This window comes from Phaethon aethereus (genome assembly GCF_964289735.1).
Source record: "Phaethon aethereus genome assembly, chromosome: 1".
Lineage (NCBI taxonomy): Eukaryota > Metazoa > Chordata > Aves > Phaethontiformes > Phaethontidae > Phaethon > Phaethon aethereus.
Window position 1 is genome coordinate 190,953,181 of NC_138575.1, and position 18,303 is coordinate 190,971,483.

The 18,303-nt window shown below is 41.5% G+C and overlaps 1 protein-coding gene across 1 annotated transcript in view; it reads left to right on the forward strand.

Moving 5' to 3' along the window:
* The window catches only part of FNDC3A (fibronectin type III domain containing 3A), a 116,200-nt gene that overhangs the window by 43,289 nt on the left and 54,608 nt on the right, over positions 1-18,303 (forward strand). The window contains exon 3 of the mRNA XM_082001211.1: positions 10,106-10,182. Within this exon, the coding sequence (XP_081857337.1) occupies positions 10,106-10,182 (77 nt within the window). The remainder of the gene's footprint in view (positions 1-10,105; positions 10,183-18,303) is intronic.

Sequence of the window (18,303 nt, forward strand, 5' to 3'; positions counted from 1 at the left end):
CAAAGACACGCCAGAGTAGAGACAATATATAGACTGTATATAAGTTGTTGCCTTTCTCTCTCTCTAAAAAAGAAAGATGGGCTCTTTGTTTACTCAGGCTATATTAAGTTTATCCCCAAATGCCAAGAGTATCAGCAGCAGGAAATTGGTTAAAGCACTTGCCCAGAATCGAGGCAATCTGAGGTTTTAGCTCTATGAAGTACCATAGAATCTGAACCTGTAACTCCCGATTCCAGCAGAGTCCCCGAGTCATAAGACTTTGGGGTATTCTGAGTTTAGGCTTTTCTCCATGTCATCTTTTGGAGATGGGCATCTTCACCCCCCAAAAAGATAAGATTCTAGAGGAAAACTACACGAGAAGGTAATCTGACTTTTTCTATTGATGTAATGGGAATTCCTGTACGATTTATTTTAAGTCCTGGGTTCTGGTTCCTATTGTAAAGGATGGCTCTGTATTGTCCATTTAGAAGCTCTTGGATTAAAGGAGTTGAGTGTCTGTAGCATGGACAGGGGCTTAGTGTGTTGCATTCCAGTTTCTAGTGGTCCATGTTCAGCAGAGGTGACCCAGGTTATTCCATAGTCTGGTGTTCGTAGCGCTCTCCTAGACAGGAGAGACAGGAGCAAGCTGTGGAGTTCATCTGCTTGAGCACAGCACAGAATTTAGCCTACCTACTAACTGAACAGGAAGACCACCTTTTCCTGACAGTAGGAATCTACTCTCAGAAAACTTGATTTACTGTGCTGAAATTGGACAGAAGAGTGACTAGAGCAGGCCTGAACCAGATATCTGCTTGAGGACACGCTGTCTGTGCTCAATGATTTGTGTCATTGGGTATGAGGTGGCTCCCTGATAAATGTGCAGAAGCATAGGGTTGCCCTCCGGAGGCAGCCAGTGAATCACCCTGCTGAAGCCAAGTGTTTGCTTTAGATGCTGCAGTGTAAGGTGTGTAACATCAGATGTTTTCAATTTGGTCTTATGTCTCATTTTTGTCATGTGATGATTGTGTAATTTGCTTGGGGCTTGTTCCCTGCAGTTTGTGTCATGACAGAAGGATTTTGCATTACCAAATGTCACCCTTTTTTATTCCCTTAGAATTGTCAGCTTCAGGAACTGTTTTCTTCACTCATGATTTGAAACAAAACTGTGTAATAAAGTGTTACTTCAAAATGTATTTCATAATTTAGAAACCTACATCTGAACATTTGTTTGTGGAACTGCAATATTGGTAGAACCTTTGTTGGTGGGCTCAAGTGAACACCTCTAATATAGGCATAAAAATAATTGTGTGTGATGAGTGTGAAGAGAGGAAGTCCTTTAGGAATGAAGGTTTCTGGTTTCTTTGTATTGTTACAGAAGATCTTTTCATCTGACCAGAACATCAAACTCACTCACCTAATGCAAGAATTGCATCTAAGAGAGTAAAATTTCAGTGGGACGGAGCTGTTGGCTGTGAGGTTTTTTTTAAATCAACAGTTATCATTAACCTTTTACCTTTACTAAGAACAAGGTTTAGCCCTATTTTTGCACCCTAGAACTCTAGTTGTGGAGCCAGTGTCTTTCTAGATTTACCTAGTTTTCCCTCTTTGTGCTAAATCATGGAAAATCCTGGTTTATGAGCTTCCTGGAAAGCTGAGACATCTCACGTCCTGCTGACTTAGTTTTATGTCTTCCAGTTAGGCATGACCACTCCCAAATTGGTCCTTTTAAAGAAAGATGCTTGTGGTGTTTATTTTGGATATTAGAAGGACTTCAGCTGCTTATAATCATAATAATTTCTGTTCTGCTTTGTTTTTATTTTAAATGGACCATCTGAAACTGAATTTTATTCATTTATATAATTAGCTTGAAGCCTAAACAACTTGAGGTTTTCAAAAGAAAGTACATGTTATTAGTAGATTCCAGGAACTCATATTAGCACATCTTTAGAGGTGTCTGCTTTGGATAGAAATAACAATTTGAGTTGGGCATGAAATTTTCTCTTGGCAGCCTTTTTTGGTATTAATTTCTTGCTCGAGTTTGACACTCTGTGTGTTGTAATACTCAGTCACAGTTTGCACAATATATCCACAGAGTCTTCTGTGTATTTTCATCCATAGTTTTAAAATACCCTACCCTAGAATTTGGTAAAATTTTTTCAGCATTTATATGTATGCTATTGATTTTCTTAATCAATACATCATATTCATAGAAGTAATAATAAGTCATATGAAAGTAATAATCTGTATGTAGATATATACACACACGTGTGTGTGTGTATTATAATTTGAGGGGGAATATTAAGAAATTTGCACAAAGGAGAGGGGGCTTCCCTGAATGCCACCTCTGAGACAGCAGAATGTGCCAGATGATTCAAAACTAGAGTGCAAAATTAATGTAGCCAGGTAAGTATGAACAGAAAAAAGAACTTAGTGCAAGAAGTTGAATATAATGATGCCAAAAAGGCCTTTACAAGGAATTTTACCATGTAATTTAATTTTTGGCACAACCAGGCAGCAGGAGAGGGGAAGTTGGAAGTTAATGCTTGTTCCTTCCATGATCTCTCTTCTCTGAATCAACATGGTCTTCAGAAGCCACCATCTACATGCCAAGAACTGCCAACTGTCAAGACTCACTTGTGCTGTTCACCTCTCAACCACAACCAACCATCGGTAGTAGTGCTTAACTTCTTAACTTTCTGGTCTGCAGTGCTGTATGGGGGGATTAGAAAAACACAAATTCTAGTGGTAAACACTGTTAGATGATTAAATGGTAGTTTATCCTGTATGTTGTGAATCAAATGGCACATGAATAAGCAGTATGCACAAATATTAAATATTAGTCTGAAAAAGTAGTGGATCAGTACCACTCGGCATAAGTGCAAGGAAATTAGGCTCTCCTTGAGGAAAAAGCTAAGCAAATATGCGATGCAGCCAGATTAGAAAAAGTGCATATTATTTTTCCTGCTAAAAATAAAAAACATTTTCATCAAAGCTTCTCTGTGTTAAGAATGGTATATCACATTTGACTGCCTTTGAAATGCAATGATTTATGGTTCACCTGATACTTAAATTGGAAGATTATGAGGAAGAGAGAACAATTTTTTTTTATGTGACTCTTCCACATAGTTACTAAATAATTACTTTAAGTCTAAACCTAAAACAGCAAACGAAACAGAGCAGTTTATCAATCCAGCACAATCTGTGTTTTATTTCCACATTAACATCTTTGATTCATTGGTACTTTTTATTAACAAAGTAGGATAGACTTCACTGTGCCACTCAATTGCTTCAGAAAAGAATGCATAAAAACTTTTTCTTGTTGGAGTATCTCAAAAGAGTAAAATCACCCTTCTGCAAGCTCCCAAGTTTCACTTCATGTTGTGAAGTTGCACTATTCAAAGGCATGGGCTTTCAGTCTGTTTTAATCACAAAATTGCATAGTGGTCCTTGTTTAGAAACAGGTGAAATGAAAGTGCATTTAACATTTGAACATAGAAACCATTGTCACCTTTTTCCTTTGAACATACAGGAGGCCATTATAAAAGAAAACCGATAGCTGTATTGATGATAAAGTGCTATAGGAACCTGTCGCCTCTGCACTTTGCCTATGAGAAGGGATTTCACATCTTTTTTTTTTTTTTTGTCCTGGATATGTATGTATGGTTTCATGGGAAAGATCAGGATCTCATTAGGATGTAATCTTTAGAAATACTGTAGGTAGGCTTCATAGCTTTCTGCTCTTTTATCCATTATTCCAGGGTCTCTGTGGATGAAACTGATGCTTTTTTCCCCTGCTTTTGAAAGGAACCATGTGAATGTTTTACCTTCAGTTTTTCCTTGCATTTGCCAGCCTGCAGTCTACTGATAGTTTGTTGGGGTTGTTTTTGTAGCCAATTAATATATTTAAATTGATGTTGCTGCATTGGCAGCTGCCGTTCCCCAGCCTTGATGGCAAAAGTAGACAGATGGATGGGGGAAGGGATTGTTTTGTCAGGATGGATTTAGAGCATAAGGGATATGTTAAATTGACAGCATCACAAACTGAAGTCTTCTGCTCGCCTGTGTCCTTGCAGTGTTCACAGTTCCTTCTTCCGCCTCTTCCCCAGCTCAGGCCTAACAGTAAGTTCTGTGTTGGCTTTTCTTTTTCGGTATTACTCACTTTGGTTACATTGCATCTAGTAAATGTAAAGCTGCTGATTGTTTTTGACAGTTTTTTAGCACCTGTTAACCTAAAATAGTCATTTGGAAGTATTTTCCAGGCGGAGCTTACAAATGTAGACCAATTGGTGGTGGTGGTTGTTACTGTTTTTTCGTAAATTAATTGTAGATGCTGGGAGCCCAGAATAAAACTTTGAAGCCGTAGCCATTATGTAAAAGGCAGAATGGTGCAACTATTTGTGGCATCTGGGAGTATTGATTTACTGCAGCCCGTCAGTGTCGGAGGGGTGTGCTGCTACGTCAGCTGCGCACTCTATTGTTTCAACTGCTGTGGCCTTTGTGTTTGATCCTGTCAGTGCTTGCGTCAGTGATGCATATCATGGGCTGTGTGATGTCAAAGTGTGGGTGTTCAGTTATAGAGCTGTAGTTAACCTAATGTGCCTGCAGTAAATCCTGAATGCTGTTTCCTCTTGGGGATAACAGTGATTCATCGCCATTCGCATCAGGCCAACGCTAAGTATAGCAGCGCTCATGAGCCGCAGCATCCACACAGATTAGTATCAAAGTCACTGCAGCTTTCTAGACGCGACGCCAGAAAGGGTTTGTTTGCAACCGCATCTGTTTGTGCACCTCCTTTCTTAGGTGTAAGCCGATTAGCTGTTCAGTTAAAGGTAAATCCTGTGGAAGGATTGGGCTGAAGTAATCCTTTGCAACTTAATTATGCCAATTAAAGTAAAAGCTTTCAGCTAAAGAACTTGGATCACACCAACCACTGCCAAGCGGTAGACTGCAGTAAAAACCAGAGCAGGAGGCCCGCGGGATGGCTAAGGAAGCCTTCCACCGGGGGGAGTGATGCCCTCCGAAAAGCCGCCGGGGCCGCGCCGCCGGTTGTGCCGACTGGCTGCTGGCCCGGCTCCCGGCCGCGACGCGGAGCGGGCCGCGGGGCGGGGCGGGGCGGGCACCGCGTACCTGAGCGCCCCGCCCGCCGCGGCGCGCCGGGGAGCAGCCGCCCGTCCGGCCCGGCCCCGGCCCCGGCCCGCTGCCCGACCCGAAATGAGCGGTAAGGTCTCCCGGCTGCCCAGCTCGGCCGCCACGGTGAAACACAAAAGCAGGGCGCGGCGCTGCAGACAGCCGGTGCGGCGCTGGCGGATGGGGGAAAGCTGTGGTGGCTGGAATAAAAAAAAAAACAAAAAAACCCAGAAAAAACCCCGTGGGGAATGCGAGCGCTGCTGAAGCCCTCTCTCGGTGGTGCGCGGGCTGCGGAGGAGGGTGGCTGACCCGGTCTGCGGTGGCCCCGAAAGCGTGAAGGGAGCGGGAAAGCCTCAGGGCTGGGAGGCCATGGCGAGCCCGGGTTCTGTCAGCGCAGGGCCAGGGCCGGTTGCTGCCCCGGAAGAGTATTCCTTGGCGCTCCGCGGTGCTCGCCTCCGCCGGCCGCTCTTGGGAGCGACTGGCAATGCCGCGATGCTTTAATGCTTTGAACTTAAAAAAATCGCACGTCTGCTAGGCGCGCGGCGGCGGTGTCCGGCAGATCTTCAGGAGTTGCTATGTTGAGATCAGTCCGTCGCGATCCTAGCGGTTATGCGGCGCTGTTAATTTTGCTGCACGTTTATGGTAACTGTAATGAGCATAATGAGGTTTTTACAGTCTGCTCAAATAGACGCGTTGGAGAACTTCACCTGCTGTTGCTGGGGTTGGGTTTTTTTTAATGTATTTCCTGTTTCAGGACACATAGTCCAAGTTTTATGTCATCTTCGATATGAACCTTGATTTTTATTTTTTTTAAACTTAGGACAGAATGCTTACATAGACACTTTACAAGTTTTCCCTTTCATAGCTGTGAAACAGCAAATTTCAGGACAATAATCTGAAAATGTGGAGAAACATCTGTTTCTTGGGTTCAGTTGAGTTAAATAAACCTTTACTGTGTTTGAGTAATTTTTTAAGAAGAAAGTATAAAACACAGCTGTGTGTTTGTTTTGTCTCACACAATACTTCTTTTCCACTTCTAATATAAGAGAACTTGTATGCCAGAAAGTGTACAGAAGATTCGAGACCTCCTCTTAAAACAGGCAAATCATCAGCATTCATAACAACAGTGATTTGGATGAAGTTGATTCCATTTATGTGCAATATAGAAAATCAGATGTTTGCCTTAACACAAATTCCTGATGCTGTTGTTTGCTGGTACTTTGTAATCAGTCTCACCTCCTGGTAAAACACACTGGCTTTGTCATCTGCTAGTCTAGCCAGTACCTAATAAAAGCATGAAAATACCTCTTGCAGTGTATTTCACTGAAGTAGAGCCAAGATCTTGACATTAGATTATTTTTTCCTTTTAAAAACCACTGTCTTTATAGTGTATTAGCATTTTATCTTTAGATACAGGAAAGCTTTTTTTAAAAAAAATTACAGGTAGTAATATGCTTTCTGTCAAGAAATCAGTAATTTCACTATGTTCATTAAAATATATAAAGTCTGCCAACTTTTTTTCCATGCTTTCCATATTCTTGAATGTTCCTCTGCAATCCAGCTTCATTCCACAGCCACCTAGAAATCTAATCACAAGTAAATTAGACTTCACCTTTACGTCTTGAATATTAAAAATATATTTTCATTAATTCTGGAACCTTAAAGTGCTAAAGAAGGGATGCAAGTTTTCAAACTACTAATTTGACACTATATTCTAACACTGTGATAATTTTTCAGGTTCATACATTGCCTTTTGCCTTTATTTTTGTGACTACTAGGTTATGGGTATACTGAAAATGGCTTTGTGGGTCAACCTTTGTACTGGATTAGAGATAACTGCTCTTTTTTTGTTTGTTTGTTAGAGAGATTAAAGCACTAAATAAGTGAGCTTTAAAAAGATGTTAAACAGTATTCTTTAGACGTTTAAAGCAAAGCAAAACAAAAAAGCCAAATACAGAAATAACCTGCCAGTTCACAAAAAAACAGGCTCTTGATGTTAAGAGCTCCTTCCTCCCCTGAGGATGTTGAGATTGGTGCAAAAAGTTCAAGTAACTGTAGTCTTAATTCTCAGTTTATCTGAAACTTGTATAGTTTGAAATTGTGAATGTAATAAAAGTGTTAGTGTTTTGTATTCATTATGGAAAAACTACAAGTAATCAATACAAGATAGAAGCTGTGTAAAATCCACCCTCTTATGTAAGAATTTAAACCATTATTTGGTTGAATAGCAATTTACAATACATACGCTTCCATTACTATTGACCTTTTTGAATTTGTTGTAAGCTAATTCTCTAAAGCACTTTTTTCCGGCTTCTCTTTCACTGCTTTTCACTTCACTTTCATTTCATTTTGCACTTCATACTCGGGAGACACTTTCACTGAAACATTTTTGAATTTCAGCTGAGAAAAAAATTATGTGAGGAAGGTTCAGTTCTCAATTTACAGTTTACTGTAGTCCTTACGTTCTTTGCTGTGACACAGTTCAGTTAATCTCCCAATTAAGACTTTGTTCTTGAGAAGTCTCTTCTCCCCTCTCCCCCAGTTGTGGGTTAACACTTGGTCAAGAATAAAGCTGTGGTTCTTTAAAGGTAATATATTTCAAAATTTCTGTAGCTTGTTCTAAATAAGTCCCTGTAGTATGTGTAATCAAGTTGGATTACATGCTACTTTTTTAAAGAATGCTTTTTGTTCCTTTTCCCTGCTCTTGGCATATGGACATAGTTACCTATTTTTCTGTCAAGTTCATACTTATCAGAATGAGGTATGCTAATCTTATATACCATACTTTGCATTTACTTAGCACTTTCCATTTGCAGATCTTAACTGAGTTTATAAAACATTAATGTGGAACTGTGAGTGCCCTTTCAGAAGTATTACTGAAACTTCACTAAGAGTTGGATTGGTGTTTTTGGTAGCTTTACTGCACTGAATTAGAAACTTGGAGAATGCAGCCTGGAGTGTCTGAATCCCAACATTATGCACTTGCCATAGCACCTGGTTAGGTTATGTTGTCTTTCAATTTTATTTTAATTAAACTTCAGCAATTGTTGCCTTGTGTGTTTTAAACACAAGAATGTAAGGACATCTGTAGGCAGTCCTTCTTGAAGCCTGTGCCAATGTGCTTGCTCTGATAGAGGCCAGTATCAAATACTGAAGGGGAAAGCATAAAGATAAGGCAGGCACACAGAAATAACTTTCTTGTTTCTAGCTTCCTGAACCAAAAGTAATATTTGTATTTTTTACAGCTCTTAATGAATTACCTCTCTCAATTTATTTAATTTCTTCTGAACCTAACCTTTAGTTTCCACAATGTTCTTAATGCACGGAGTTATACAATTTAGCTGTGCATTTCACGAGAAATTCCTTTATCTGTTTTAAACCTTCTACCTGGTGATTTAATTTAATATCCATGGTTCTTGCACATGAGAAACTGTAATTGATCTGTCTTCCCATTTTTAGGCAGTTTGCGGCTAGGGCTTTTCTTACAGGTCTTTTACTATTCCTCTGCTACCAGTCCTTTTACATTTTAACCATCTTCAGGTGGAAGAATCCCAGTCTCCTTAATCTTTCCTGATAAACAGGTGGAAAGCCACTGTAAACTTCTCCTTTCTTTTTTTTGGTTTGTTTTTTTTTTTTGGGTCCTTTTCTAGTTCTGTGTGTTACTTTGAAAAGGTGTGTGACCTTGCACATAGCAGTCAAAGTATCGAGGTACCGTGTGGATTTATAACATAACATAATAATGTTTTCTGCTTGTTCTCTGTTCTGTCAGTAATGATTTTAATGTTGTCATTCGTTCTGCAAATGCCACTGAACAACAATCAGCTGCTGTTTCCTTAGAGATCTATGTAGTAACTCCATAGTCTGTTTATTTACAGCTAATTTATGGCTTATCACTGTAGATAAATACTTCTCGTTTTGTCCAGGTGTATTACTTCACATTCTTCTGCTTTTTTTATCATCTGGTATTGAGCACTGTGAGATCCTTTGCAGCTCTCTGAGCTCACACAAAAGATTTGCCACCTCGCTGTTCGTTTCCTTTTCCAAAAATGTTGTTAATACATTGAACAAGTTCTTCTTTGCATGCTTGTGGGACTCCTTCAGTCACTCTAGGCACTTTGAAAGCTGATCAATTACTTCTTCTCTTTGTTTCTTGTTCTCAAGCCAGTTAGTTATTCATGAGAAGCCCTTTCCCAGTTTAACCAAAGGCAGCATTGTTTCTTTAAGACTCTTTGAGAGAGATTGTCAAAAGCTTTTGAAAATCCAAATACGTCACAGCATCCCTGTGCTCTTTGAAGGTATCAGACTTTCCAGGTAGTACTTTATCTACAACTGCCACCTTAACACATCCCCGTTGTGTCATATTCATCTCAGTGTCTGTGAACGCTGTTCTTTCTGGTTTGCGTGGTACAAGGATCATCATGGTATCACAACTTTTCCCATTAGTAGGAGTAGACTTACTGATTGGTAATACATTGGCTTTTCCCTGGAACCTTAAGTTAGTGTCCTGTTTGCCACCTCCCATTCCTCTGGTCTGAGAGCACTTTAGGCAATAAGACCACGGTAACAGAGCAGGAATTCTGTAACTAATTTTCTTTACAACTCTTAACTGCATAGTATCTGGTTTCAGCAATTTGTTCAAATACATTTCTTTTGTTTCTGTTTTAAAGTCTCTTCTATTGTCTTTTCATTTTGGGACACTTCTTTTGACTTGTCATCTGTTAAGAAGTTTTGACATAAGCGTCTCTGTGAGCTTACTGAGAAGTGAGAAATACCTGCTGGTGAAATTGTTTAAATTTTTGTTTCTGTTTGTTTTTTTCCTAACTGTTTCTTAGCTTTCTAGGAGTGCCCTTTGCTATAATTTTATCTGTACAGTTCATTGCCTTTGTTTATCCATGTTATCTTGTGTATTTTTCATGGAGACTTTGCAGTTCAGTATGTTCTTTGAACTTTCTCAAATTATTAAATAGTGCTGTACTGAATATTTCTGTAACCCACTTAGGTCCTGCTCAGGTTCCAATGATGTCCCCAAATGGTTCAGTGCCTACTATTTATGTGCCTCCTGGATATGCCCCACAGGTATGTCTCTTCATCTGATTATTTTATTTCTTTTCATGCAAGGTTATGGGAATAGAACTGAAATAGCTAATTCAACAAATTGATGTGTCAAGTTTCAGAGTCAAGCAAGTAAATTGGGGGATATGTCCTGTACTGTCTCTGTGATGGGAGACTTGTCATGCTGTGTATGTGCCTGTTTAGTTACATATTAACTACTGACATGACAATAACAAGCACAGTTCCTTGTTGAATTCAGGATCCTAATTGTACTTGATGCCCTTTGATCATAAAATACAATGATGACCCAAATAGCTCATTGTGCAGGACCTGTGCTGAATTCTGGATTAGTGGATATTTTCGCTTGGCACCAGTGTAATTTCATGTATGTACATAGTTCATGTTGGGAAGTTCCCTGCAGGTAAGGAGTAAAACGGATCAATTAGAAAAAGTGTAGCAAACAACATGGAAAAAATGCCAGCTGTCCATTGGGGATAAATTACCATATAATATGTGTTTCCACAACTTATCTTAAAATGGGGCTCTGATTTTCTCACTGCTGTGCGATTCCGAATTTAGATGCCTGAAAATTAAATGTGAGCTAGGTAACCTGGACATCCTTTACAGCAGATTAAAAGGATGATTCCTCTTGGCTGTTTTGGACACCTGTATTATAATGAGATGTCTGGCCTTCTAGATGGTGTCTCTTTCTTTCCCTCAACTATAAAACAAGCCTGGGGTCAGTAGGTCAGACCTGGAAGTTTGAGTAGATGAATACCTGTCTCCATAATGTATAACTTTCTCATAATGTTCTGTTGTTGTGACCAGTGTACCTCTGACTTGGTGTGCACCCCATGGTATACATTGAGAAGAGACTACAACATGTAACATACAATCAGAAAACCCCCAGTGTCCAGCAGATGTTGGACTAATTATCTGAACTGCATAAAAATCATCCTCTAGCAAAACAAAAGGCTGTTAAGTTAGGCAGACAAATATGTGGGATCTCTCTGGTTTCACCTTTCATCTGTTGAAAGTTGGCTGATAAGTTGATTCATGTATGTAGTTGAGCTCCCAAACAGTGAATTAAAAATAGTCATCGAATTCCATCTATCTTTAGGTTGTAGTAAAAAGTCTTCACACCTATTAGAATTAATTTTTTAAGAACTGAAGGAACTTTTGAGATAACTGAAATTCAAAGTTTTACCATATTTCCACACCTATTAGAATTAATTTTTTAAGAACTGAAGGAACTTTTGAGATAACTGAAATTCAAAGTTTTACCATATTTCCACACCTATTAGAATTAATTTTTTAAGAACTGAAGGAACTTTTGAGATAACTGAAATTCAAAGTTTTACCATATTTCTTGAGTACTTAATTTCAGTTGATAAAGTACTTAATGTTTAGAAAGTTGTGTAACCTGTGGCAATTGGAATAATTTTTATGAAATGAATTTATCCTTCTTTTGAGGGCATCTTGCAGCAGACAGGCTGAAGGACTGGGCCTGGCTGGGGCACACTCGTTAACCTTTCTTTGGAGCTTGTTAGTTCAAGCAAGTGTTGTGCCAACATAGCGCTCTGAATTTTGAACTGAAGATGCCTCACATCTATCCAGCTCAGAGTACAGGTGGAATGAGCTCATGTCTGCTGTTTTCATCTGAGTAGAAGTATCATAGTCCAGGAAAACCTGTAGTTTATACGGCTTCTGAAGTATTTACTGCTGACAAAACATACTAGCAGTTGTGGTTTATGATAGAAGTTCCTGTTAAAAGCCAGAGGATTTGATAGTAATCAACTATTTGCTAGCATAGTTAAGGTAATGGATAACTTGTTTATTTTTTAACCTAAGATGCTATACTTGATATGGTGCACTTCCTGCTTTTTGGAGGGTTTTTATGTGTGTAGTTGCCTGATAGAAGCCTACTGTTGGTTTGATGTTTGATTTAGAGGCACAGTTAGAGACTTGTCAAACTCTTCATTTTACACTATTAAACTTAAGATACCTGCTGCTATGAATTGTGTATCTATTTCCGAGTTACTTAGGCTATTAGCAGACACAAGAAAACAAATTATAAACTAAGTAGGCTCTTTTTTTTTAATGGAAGCTGCTTCCTACATAATCTGAATCTGCTCATAAATTCATGATAAATTACTTTTTTTTTGTGTGTGTAAGCAAAAGGATCTTAAATAATTAAAACTATGTTTCAGTGTTTAGAGAATTTCATTGGACAGCAGAAGTTCTTACTTCTTACAACAGTACTTACTGCTGTTAATATACCGTGCCTTTACCTATCACACAGCTATGGTTGCACAGATATGAAGAGTGTTGTCTTTAGTTAAATTACTCTTTCCCAATAAGGGACAATTTCTGTACACTGAAAATAGCCCCTTTGCTAAAGTCATGCAGTATGTATGTATTTTAAAGCTGTGTTTACTTATGTCATTTATATTAATTTCCAGCACTCCATTTATGTAGGTAAGGTGGGATCAGCTCCATTGTGTGCATACTTTTATGTCTTCTGAACATTACTGCATATGAATAGAGAACTTCATTCTACCATTACACCAGAAGCATACAGCTATGTCTACACAACTGTCTTTCTCAGTACAGTAGTGAAGTTTTGAAAAAATTTTGTAGACCAACCTCACTTACCTTGCATTGGTTCAGCTGGCAGGGTAATTTTGGGATGTACAAATTAGATTGCTGTCAGAGAAAACACAAGTAGAAGCTCTGTTCCAGATGAACCAGATGCACACCAACCCCTAATGGAGACATGGTAAAACCAATGATTGGTTCTCCAAGCAGCATGGATTTGGTGGAAGTGGTCACACCACGGGACTAAATCTAGCCAAGCATAATACTCTTAAGCTTAAAACAGTGGAGTTGAAAGCAGCTTGGCACCGAGTGCTTAGATCTATTGGTCTGTTACACCAATGAGTAACATGTTGCACCAGGTTACTCATTGGTGTATGTGTACATAGAATCCTAGAATAGTTTGGGTTGTAAGGGACCTTTAAAGGCCGTCTAGTCCAACCCCCCTGCAATGAGCAGGGACATCTTCAACTAGATCAGATTGCTCAGAGCCCCATCCAACCTGACCTGGAATGTTTCCAGGGACAGGGCATCTACCACCTCTCTGGGCAATCTGTGCCACTGGTTCACCAACCTCATTGTCAAAAATTTCTTCCATATGCCCAGTCTAAATCTACCCTCTTTTAGTTTAAAACCATTAGCCCTTGTCCTGTTGCAACAGGCCCTGCTGAAAATTCTGTCCCCATCTTTCTTGAAAGCCCCCCCTTAAGGACTGTAAGGCCACAATAAGGTCTCCCCAGAGCCTTCTCTTCTCCAAACTGAACAACCCCAACTCTCTCAGCCTGTCTTCATAGAAAAGGTGTCCCAGCCCTCTGATCATTTTTGTGGCCCTCCTCTGGACCCACTCCAATACGTCCATGTCTTTCCTTGTGCTGAGAGCTCCAGAGCTGGATGCAGGACTCCAGGTGGGGTCTCCCCGGAGCAGAGTAGAGGGGCAGAATTCCCTCCCTCAACATGCTGGCCACGCTTCTTTGGATGCAGCCCAGGATACGGTTGGCCTTCTGGGCTGTGAGTGCACATTGCTGGCTCATGTCCAGCTTTTCATCCACCAGTACCCCAATATATGTCCTCACCTCATTTCAAATGTCAGTGAAAACTTATGTCATGGGGTTGCCTTGTCCCCTTGCTTTTGAATTGTAGTCATTATATTCCAGATTCCTTTCTTCTCACCCTTTTCTGGATGTTTCATCCAAAAACTTATATTGTAGTCCCTACTGTAGCATTATTTTACAGCTTTTTACTAGGAAGTGGAGAACAATTTATTTGTTGGTGTCCCAGACGCTAAATTATTGGCACCACGATACATACAAGTCAAATTATGCCAAGACCTCTAGATATTACCAACAGTCACATATTTTTGTGAACTTACCACCAGTGATACAAACATCTAGAGAGGATCGTGATGGCAGTGTCCTCTGTTTATGATGTGCTGCAGGGAGGGCACCCCTGTTTCTGGTCCAGTGACCAACCCTCATTTAGTGAAGAGCATGTTCTGATTCAGTACTTTCTGCCTTTATGCCTGCTCTCCACCAGAGCCCAGACGTGCTACAGGTACCATGCACAGCACACTTCAGCTCCCTGCATCTTACGTGACTGCACTAATTCTCATCGTGGGATTTGCATATGCTGCTTTTGTTTCTTTCAACCTCTAGCAGCATTACTAAGGGATGCACTCGAGTCCCTCAGCAGCAGGCTGTCCTGTCACATCTCTTGCTATTTTTGCACAGCAAGCATGTTCGCGCACCAGAGTCTGGCAGAGGCTGCCACAAAGGCCCCGATTTTCCAAGTAGCATGTGGCTTCCTTTAGGGTACAAGACATTTTAATGGCAGGGAGAGAAAAGCAAAGAAAATCTTTTTAAAAAGTACCTTGAGTTGTGAAGGAGTCTTGAGAGGGCTGACTACCATTCTGATCATTTTTTTCATCAACAGCTTGATGCAGTGTCCTAGTTTCAGCTGGGATAGAGTTAATTTTCTTCCTAGTAGCTGGTGTAGTGCTGTGTTTCGGATTTCATATGAGAATAGCATTGATAACACACTGATGTTTTAGTTACTGCTAACTCGTGCTTACACTAGTTAAGGACTTTTCAGCTTCTCATGCCCTGCCAGCGAGAAGCTGGGAGGGGGCACAGCCAGGACAGGTGACCCAAACTGGCCAAAGGGGTACGCCATACCATACGACCTCATGCTCAGTATAGAAACTGGGGGTGAGCTGGCTGGGGGGGGCTGTGGCTCAGGAACTGGCTAGGCATCGGTCAGCAGATGGTGAGCAATTGTATTGTGCATCACTTGTTTTGTATCTCCTTTTATCATCATTATTATTACTATTCATGTCCTTTTCTGTCCTATTAAACTGTCTTCATCTCAACCCATGAGTTTTACTTTTTTTCCCCCCAATTTCTTTCCCCCATACCAGTGGGGGTGGAGTGAGCCAACGGCTGTGTGCTGTTTTAGCTGGCTGCCGGGTTAAACCACGACAGTCCTTTTGGCACCGAATGTGGCACATGAAGGGTTGAGATAACGACAGATCTGACCAGAACGTGATAAAACAAATTTGTGATAAACATTCATTATATTAGTTTAATAGCTGCTGGTCACGGCATTGATTCATTTACTCTCAGAGTTGTGCTTGTTCTCTGGGTTGCGTTACGGAACACCTTACTTGCTGTATACACTCCCTGTGGTGGTGTTCGTCACCTTTGGGAGGTGGATTAAAGTTACCGCTTTTCTGTACTGTGTAGCACTGGCTTATGGTATGCTAAAATTATTGGTCATGAGATTGTACTCAGCACTGGTGTCATCCCCATACTTCGGGAGCCATCTCTTGGAAACTAATAATAATTACACTTTTTACCTTTTCTCCTCAGAGAGATAATCTATGGGGGATACACCTTCCTTCACCTTCCCCTTCTCCTCCAGGCTAACGACAGTAGCTCCTGAGAATTTTGAATATCCCTGGGATGTTCAAACCAGCATGTTCCTATTGCTATGTCTCCTGAATGTGTTTCAGGTCTTGTTTAGGGTTAAACAACTATTTAAGAATACCACCATGAGGGGCAGGGTGTGTGGGACAGTATGGGCAAGTGCCTAGGATAGTGGGCACGTCCAGTGTTTTGGAACTTCATTCCTGAACAAGTGCAGAATCCTGAAAAACTAGTGAAATATTTGGAAAAAGCTTGCTGTTACCCTGGCAATTCCAGAGACACGCAGGTCACTGCGACGTGCTGGGGCCTGGCCCATGCCTACTGAGCCCTGTTCAACACTATTCAGTACCCTCAAGGGGAGGAGAAGGTCTCTGGATCTGATGACAAAATAACAGGCACTGCAGTTACTTCAGCCCCCGCAACAGGCACCGTGGCTACTCCAGCCCCGGCGACAGGCACTGCAGCTGAACCAGACAACCAACCCATGCCAGCATCAGTCACCCCTATACACATGAAGAAATATTGGAAGCAAAATTTGGCTTCTTTAGTAAGGGATGAAGAAGGTGCTTCTAACGGGCAGCAGGAGGAAGAAGTGGACAAGGCAGACATCTCTGAAGCAGGGCCATCACAAGAACAGGAGGGGGAAGAGGCAGCTGCTGCTCTGGGAGGAGGAAGAGGAAGAACTCATAAATGAGGCAGTTACCACCCAATCCCTATCCCTGAGTGAGCTGCAAGATATGCAAAACGATTTCAGCAGTTGTCCAGGTGAGCACATTGTCACCTAGCTGCTCCGATGCTGGGATAATGCGGCCAGTAGCCTGGAATTAGAGGGTAGGGAAGCCAAGCAGCTGGGATTCTTTTCTAGGGAAGGGGGCATTGACAAAGTGACTGCAAAAAAGGCACAAGCCCTCAGCATCTGGACGTGACTCCTGTCTGGTGTGAAGGAAAGGAAGGTAATGTATCTCGCCCAGGGAAGTGCACCACCATGGAGAGAGGTATCCAGTACCTGAGGGAATTAGCTGTGCTGGAGGTCATTTATGATGACCTGAACAACGAGCAGTTATCCAGAGATCCAGATGAAGTCAAGTGCATGTGACCCATGTGGTGGAAGTTTGTATGAAGCGCACCGTCATCGTATGCCAACTCATTGGCAGTAATGACCTGGAAATATTGAGAGGAACAAAGGATGGATGAATTGGCTGGCCAACTCCAGCAAGATGAAAAAAAAGTCTCTCTTCCTCCCTTTTCTCAGCTGTGGAGAAACTGGTCCAGCAACTCAGAGCGGATAGATCCTACTCCCCACTTTTATGGACCAGTATCTGAGTTATTAGGAGTAAGCGTTCTGCTCAAGAGGGAAGATACAGTGGGTACATACCATGGGCCGCACATGACTACGGAGAGGACATGAGGAAGTAGGGTGGAAAAGTATGTGAGTTACAAGGAAAAACAATCACAAAAGGGGCTTCTTCCAGGAAAATTGCTGCTCCAGTCTCCAGTGGGCAGTTCCCCAGACAGAGTAGAAGGGCTGATCTTACTCCTGATCTTAATGAAGGGACTTCTGATTCGTACTTACAGAAGTGAGTAGCAAATACTATGACCAGGACTAGAGGGACCCTGCCTCCAGCCAGGCCGAGGAAAGGGACAACGGGGTTTATTGGACTGTGTGGATTCAATGGCCTGGCACATCAGACCCACAGGAATATAAGGCTTTAGTTGACACCGGTGCACAGTGTACCCTAATGCCATCAAGCCATATAGAAGTAAGCCTACCTGGGGGAATGAGCAGCAAAAGCACCCTCTACCTCTGGAGAGGGTATTTCCAGGGCCCAAAAGGGTACCAATGGGCTTTTGGTATAGCTGCCTTGAAGATGGAGGAAATTAGACAGCTGTCTACCTTGCCCAGTGTCTTGGAGGACCCTTCTGTTGTGGAGTTGCTGAGAGTCGAAGAACAACAGGTGCCGATTGCTGCCAAAACAGTGCACCAGTGGCAATATCGCACCAACAGAGACTCCCTGATCCCCATCCATAAGCTGATTCATCGACTGGAGGGCCAAGGAGTGATCAAGACTTGCTTACCCTTTAACAGTCCCGTATGTGAAAGTCTAACAGAGAGTGGCGACTGACAGTAGGCAATCATGGCCTGAACGAAGTCACGCCACTGCCGAGTGCTGCCATGTTGGACATGCTAGAACTTCAGTATGAACTAGAGTCACAGGCAGCCAAGTGGTATGTCACAACAGATATCACTAACACGTTTTTCTTAATCCCTTTGGTGGCAGAGTGCAGGCCACAGTTTGTTTTCACTTGGAGAGGCATCCCGTACACCTGGAACCGACTGCTTCAGGGGTGGAAACACAGCCCTACCATTTGCCATGGACTGATCCAGACTGCACTGGAACAGGGTGAAGCTCTGGAACACCTGCAATACATTGATGACATTGTTGTATGGGGCCATACAGCAGAAATAGTTTTTGAGAAAGGAAGAAAATAATCCAAGTCTTTGTGAAAGCCGGTTTTGCCATAAAACAAAGTGAGGTCAAGGGACCTGCACAAGACATCCAGTTTTTAGGAATAAAATGGCAAGATGGACTTTGTTGGATCCCGATGGATGTGATCAGAAAAATAACAG